This window comes from Salvia miltiorrhiza, chromosome 2 (genome assembly GCF_028751815.1).
Source record: "Salvia miltiorrhiza cultivar Shanhuang (shh) chromosome 2, IMPLAD_Smil_shh, whole genome shotgun sequence".
In the NCBI taxonomy this organism is placed as follows: Eukaryota; Viridiplantae; Streptophyta; class Magnoliopsida; order Lamiales; family Lamiaceae; genus Salvia; species Salvia miltiorrhiza.
Window position 1 is genome coordinate 67,499,181 of NC_080388.1, and position 7,187 is coordinate 67,506,367.

General features: G+C 32.9%; 1 protein-coding gene across 1 annotated transcript; it reads left to right on the forward strand.

Annotated features, from left to right (window-relative positions):
* Positions 1–5,055: 5,055 nt before the first annotated feature.
* LOC131007590 (ethylene-responsive transcription factor ERF084) lies at positions 5,056–5,810 on the forward strand. Its single transcript, XM_057934496.1, has one exon. It carries the CDS (start codon positions 5,088–5,090, stop codon positions 5,667–5,669), a length of 582 nt encoding a protein of 193 aa, XP_057790479.1. The 5' UTR covers positions 5,056–5,087; the 3' UTR covers positions 5,670–5,810.
* Positions 5,811–7,187: the final 1,377 nt, after the last annotated feature.

The following is a 7,187-nucleotide window of genomic DNA, read 5'->3' on the forward strand; positions in this document are numbered from 1 at the left end:
AAATTCATGGTCCTGAGTTCGAATCCCAAAGGTAGTAAAAAATTATTTTTCGCAATTCGTACCTTTATACAGTTTATTCATGTATGTTATGCATAAAATTCATGCATTTTTTCTGGTTCACAATTCTTAAAATAAGAGTGGTTTATTGAATAACCGCTCCCTATATATATTCAATAAACCACCCTTATTTTAAGAATTACGAACCAGCAAAAATGCATGAATTTTATGTATAACACGCATGAATAAACTGTATAAAGGCATGAATTGCGAAAAATATTTTTTTGCTACATTTGGGATTCAAACTCAGGACCATGAATTTATCCAACAAGGTGATGAATCAACCGTAGATCTTGATGATCTAAGGGCTGAAAATGGTTCCTAATTTATATATTAAGAAACGTTCTTATTTTAGCCTTCCAGCTTCAATGGAGACCACTATATATATAGAGAATAGAGACCAAATCAGAGCCATTGATCTCACCAAAATCAATGAATCAGATTAATTCGAATTCTTCAAGTTTAGAAAATCCCGTAAATTCCTCATTTTCCAATTCTGGGAGCCAACGAACATTATTATGAACTTACGAACATATTAATGTTCGTCGATGTGTTCGTATAAAAAACAAATGAACATGCTAATGTTCGTCGATATGTTCGTATAAAAACAAATGAGCATACAAATAAACATACTTATGTTCGTAAGTTCATAATAATGTTCGTTGGTTCCCAGAATTGGAAAATGAGGAATTTACGGGATTTCCTAAACTTGAAGAATTCGGATGAATCTGATTCATTGATTTTGGTGAGATCAATGGCTCTGATTTGGTCTTCATTCTCTATATAGGGGAGTGGTCTCCATTGAACTCTTCCCTATATATATATATATATATATATATATATATATATATATATATATATATATGGTTTGGTTCAAGTGTAAATTCTATCTTACGGTGAAAACTAGATCCTATGAACAAACACATAAAATACGTGAACAAGAGATAGTCAAATCGTGAACAATTAAATGTTCACGTAAATACAAGATTCAACCATCTTTGTTCATGTATTTTATGTATTACAATTGTTCATAACTTGATTATCTCTTGTTCACGTATTTTATGTATTTGTTCATAGGATCTAGTTTTCACCGTAAGATAGAGTTTACACTTGATCCTTCCACTATATATATATATATATATATATATATATATACACGATTGGGTTTTCGTAGGTAGTATGTAATACCAAATTTGGACCACATATTTTTTGTACATGTGGCACGCTAAAAATGCGACACGTGGCGGATGATTTCCAAAACCTTCCAAGACAAAATAAACTCAAGGATAAAATCGAAATAAAAATATCGAATATTAAACATAATACCTAAGACTTGGGTACTACATATTATATATATATATATATATATATATATATATATATATATAGGGAGAGGTTCAGGAAAGAACCATAAATAAAAGAAGACCGGAGAACCATTTTCAGCCATTCGATCATCAAGATCTACGGTGGATGCATCATCTTGTTGGATGAATGCAGATCCTGGGTTCGAATCCTGAAGGGAGCATTTTTTTTTTTGAGTGCATTAATTTTAACAGCGGATGCATTAATTTTTACAGTGAATGCATTAGATTTGATGATTCTCCCGTTCTCACAAATAATGTAGTTCTCTCTAGAACCACACCCTATATATATATATATATATATATATATATATATAGTGAGAGGTTCAAGAAAGAACCATAAATAAAAGAAGACCGGAGAACCATTTTCAGCCATTCGATCATCAAGATCTACGGTGGATGCATCATCTTGTTGGATGAATGTAGATCCTGGGTTCGAATCCTGAAGGGAGCATTTTTTTATAATTTTTTTAGTGCATTAATTTTAACAGCGAATGCATTAATTTTTACAGTGGATGCATTAGATTTGATGGTTCTCCCGTTTTCACAAATAATGTAGTTCTCTCTAGAACCACACCCTATATATATATATATATATATATATATATATATATATATATTCAAATTAATTAATTATGTGAAATGGGAATAAAGAATAAGTCAATATAAATCTATAAACATTTTACAATATTAACTGAATTACGGCTATTCGTGCATTATAAATAATTATTTTCAATCATTCGATCATCAAAATCTACGATGAATGCATCACCTGAGTTCGAATCTTGAAATGAGTGAAAATTTTAGTTTGGTTGAGTGCATTAATTTTGCATGAGACCAACACAGGAGCAAGCTGGGGCCGTTGCGGATAGCCGAGTCGGGTTGCAACCCATGTTATTTAAAAAATTAAATGATATATCACCTAAATTCAAATAGTAAAGAATGTGAAATTCTTTTTTTCTTTTAATGCATTAATTTTAACAATGTTAATTTTGCATGAGACCAGCACAGACTCAAGCTGGGGCCGTTGCAGGTCGCCGAGTCGGGTTGCAAGAACATGTTATTTAGAAAACTAAATTTAATGAATGCCTCTATTGAGATCAATGCCATAGCCATAATCTCTAACTTTAAGACTAAGGTTTAATCCATTGTGCCACGGAGGCTTTATTAATTTATAGTATAAATTTTATTCATAAAGTCTTATTTGATTATACAAAAAATCTTTTCATATAAAGTTTTATATGTTACTATTAAACAAAGTCTCACTTACTCTTATTCTTAAAAAATCTTATTTGATTTTATAAAAAGTCTAATTAAAAATAAATTTATTATATAAAATATTGCGAGGTTTAAATGGTGAAAATAATGAAATTTAGCGGGTGGAGTGAGATATTGATTGTAAAAGGGTGATAAATATATCCCTGTCTGTCAAGCAAAGCACGGATTGGAATTTTGTGTAAGTAAATGCGTATCACGGATTTTGGTCTTGTCCAATTTGATGGCCGAATATCTCTCATTCTCTATTCTAAATCTAATAAATATTTTGATTTGATATTAAATATATTTTATTTACTAACACACGTTATATATATAAAAAGAATTAATATTATATATTTGAAATGAAAGCATCATATATCTTTATATGTATACATAAAATAAATAATCATTTTCTTTACAATACATAGGATGTCCACTAAATCTAAATTCCCCTCAAATCAATGGGATCTAGTTTTGTCGGCAATGATAAAAAAGAGGCAAATACATCCTTGTGTGCTTTTTATAAGTATAAATACCAATCAAACACTCAAATTATATGTGCAGTTTTAAAACACCTTCAGTTATGATAATATTAATTTTTAAATTGTAACAAAAATATTAATTCCCCAATTCCTCAAAAATTTTCCCCCGCGAAAATGCCACAAATTTCAATAAAATTTGATAAAAAGTTATTTAATGGTAAATTTATGTACAAAAAAATAGTGTTTGATAAGGATTGTATTAAAAAGTTGATGGTGAAATCATGTATAAAAATAAAAAGTAAGTAGATCAATTGGGGCAATTTTTTTGGGATGCCCCGAAAAAGAAATTAGGACAAATTTTTTGAAACGAAAGTAGTATAATTTATTGATAATATCAATAAAAAGTTCAGATTATTGATTTTGTAGCAAAAATAACATAGATAACAACTTCTCCTTAAATGTTAACGTTGTATTTAAACAAATGAAAATTTAAGAAAGATCTAATAAATAACAATTGCAAGAAATTGATGGAGAACCCTAATAAAAAATAAACGAATACCCAATCAAAAATGATAAAATCATCATAAATTTACAATTTATAGCTGCTATCCTAGACGAATTAACAACAACTTCTTAAAATGAAATCAACAACGAGCAAGGTTTGTAAGATTATGGAATTGCATCATTTTTTAAATTCTAGTGCTTTTTTTCAAGCAATTATTTATCATAAAATACTGGAGATACACGTTAGTGTTCTGTCGATGAAAATATATAGTAACCAATGACACTTTTGTTACAACCTCAATAATTTGGTCGTTCGAATATTTTTATTACAGTGTTAATAGTTTGGACCTTTTGTTATAATTTTATCTACTATAGTATGAAAAATTCAATTTGGATCATAAATTTTTGATGTAAGATTATTATCAAAAGATATATAATAAAGTAATCTATTTTTTTTCACAATCGTATATCATACAATGAATTATGTATGATTATATACTATGTTCGTCCACGAAGATTGTAATTTTATCGTCCACGAAAATGGTACACTTAATAAAAAAACTCACCCCTTAATTTTTTATTTTGATGAACTCAACACCACTTAATTTTTTATTTTAAATTAATTATGTTTTAATTTAACTTAATTAAATAATATTTTATTAATTATTAATGAATTAATTAATAATAATTTGTGGTGGTTCTCACAGTGACGCTCGCATGCGCATGAGGCCGTCTCTAAGAATAATTATTTATGTAGGAAGGGAGTATATAATTTTTTTGCATCTTACAATTATAAACATTGTTTTTTTTAGGGTCAATTATAAAAATTGTTAGCTGTAAGATCAAAACGCGAATATATTTGTGTTTTACACATTTTTGTTTAAAAATATAAACTAGCTAACATTATAAACAAGCGTCTCCCATTGACTTTTTTTTTTTTGGTTTGAGGGGGGTCTTCCACTGGCATTTAATTGTGGGAATTTCAAGAATCTCATGACTTCTTATGTATATTTTGTCTTTTCTCACACTCTCTCGTGTATACTTCAAAAGTCCTAGGTTTCACTAATAAATTCTAAAATACAATTCAAAATCTGTGTTACCCCAGATTTAGAATAGGATTTCAAGAAAAAATAGTTTTAGAGTAACGAAAATGAAACAAAATTTTATTTAATCTGTTTTTATGACAATAGGTAAGAATAGTTGTTTGGATGAGTAAATATGTAGGGTACGATAGAATACAGTTGTTACCCCATTTGGAGTACCGTAGCGGAGATCTTTCAGTGCATTTATTTAATGATAATAGTAAAACTAGGAGTATAAAAATTGTAGATTTCCGAAAAGAAGTTTTCGAATGCCCAAAAAAAATAGTAGTAGTAAGTATTTAAATAGTGGATAAAACCCGCAGCACAGCAGCAGTCTTGGGGAAATGTTGAGAAACGACTCTTTGTTTCCTAAAGTAGAGAAAGAAAAGGCTGAGATGCTTCACTTGTATTTCCGCCAAAACCCTCCCGCTCTCGAAGGGATCGCCGCCGTTGTCGGCGAACGCGTCCTCTTCGGCGCCGCAGATGAAACCGGAGAAAAACCGGTTGTTGATAGCGCGGTGCAGAAGAGCTACAGGGGCGTCAGGAAGCGGCCGTGGGGGCGGTGGTCGGCTGAGATACGCGACCGCATAGGGCGGTGCCGCCACTGGCTCGGCACATTCGACACGGCGGAGGACGCGGCTCGGGCCTACGACGCGGCGGCCAGGAGGCTGAGAGGCTCCAAAGCGAGGACCAATTTCCACATTCCTTCCGTCTTGCCGCCGCCGTCTTCGAGTTCGTCGAATTCATCGTCGTCCGAAAGGAGGAAAAGGAAGAGGGTCTCAGGTGGAGGAACGGCGCGAAAGTGTTCGGTTGTGACATCCGCCGCGAACCTGTTTGGCCGGGATCCGGCGGATGACGGTGGCGGAAGGGCGGTTAGCTTGGAGCTTGATTTGAAGATCGACGACGGTGGTTTGGTGGAGTATTAGTAATTAATAAAATCGATGTGTTGTGTTTTTAGTTGGTTTTGGTTATTTAGGGTTTTGTTATTTGCCACCACTATCTATATGTATAAAAACTTAATTTGCATTTGCATCGTTATGTGAAATTATGATGAATGTGTGTTTTCTGATGATTATTACAAATAAGCTGAAGATTTTGTGTGTCTGAAATTTAATGATGTGGAGAGAGGAATTGTATTGGAGGAGAGAGCGTGGGGGCCTTGTACGTTTTGCTGCATTTCAGGCGGGAGAGCTCTAGTGTATCAACCTCGACTTAAGATTCCATATCTCTTCATAACACTGTACTACGCTATGCCTATTTCATTTCTGCTGATGTTCGTATGCAAGTAGATCAATTTCAAATTTCAATCAATTAATTGGAATTCGAATATATATATCCACTATCAAGTAAGTATTTTCATTAATTAAGCCTTCATATGATATCCTCACCACTTCACGTCAAACAATTTCTACAAGAAATAATATGAGCAATGTCAAACAATTTCTACAAGAAATAATATGAGCAATTTTCAGATGATGTGATGTGATGTTTATTATTATTATTATTATTATTAGGGAGGACATGGAATTTGAAACCGGACCATCTAATCTTTTGGGAACGGATCCCCTGCATGGTGCTGTGCACAAAAACAAGGTAAATGGGTAATTAGTATTTTTCTTTTTTGTATTTTTTTTAAGTTATGTATGGGTAATTAGTATTTTTCTTTTTTGTATTTTTTTTAAGTTATGTATTTATTTTCTTCTTGTTTTTGTGCACAGCACCATGCTGTGCACAGCAGGGGATCCATTCCCCTAATCTTTTATACTCCATATGCACTGAAATCGTATTAGCGTAGGTGTTGTCTTGTATATTTGTATATATGGGCCGGGGCATCACAAATCACAATTGGATTGTAGGTGATTATTTGGAACATTAATTGGAGTTATATATATCATATTGTACACATTCTCGCGCGTGTTGATTAATTAATAATAATATGGTTAATGTTTGATTTCAAGTTTGAATTTACGGTCACATAATCTTTTAAAATTACCAGTTAAAAAAGAAAGACAAATAGATCATGCATACTTCATAAGAGCATTCGCAATGGGCTTACTTGATAGCCTATGTAGTGGGCAAAATTCGTCAACATGACCCGTATCCAATCAGCACTCCAGGCTGGCTCAGCAAGCCAAGCAACCTGGTCAATCCAACCCAATTAATCTTTCAAGTTGGACCAATGAGCTAAACAGCCCGGTCAATCCAGCCCGACAAACTTCAAGTCCAACTTGTCTCAATAGTCCGGTTGGATAAATCGCACTTGGCCCAAACCCATCAAGTTAGCTCGCCAATCTGGCACGACCCTAAGAGGCCCAGTCAGTCAAGCATATTGGTCCATCTAGCCCAAGAAGCTATAGATCAACTTGAATCGATAACCAGGCTGGAGGTATCACATCCGGCCCAAGGGTTACCGCCCACCTTGTTGACGAAGTCACATGACCTAG

What these genes read in the sequence shown, in the direction of transcription:
- LOC131007590 (XM_057934496.1), top strand. Translation starts at nt 5,088, where the DNA reads ATGTTGAGAAACGACTCTTTGTTTCCTAAAGTAGAGAAAGAAAAGGCT.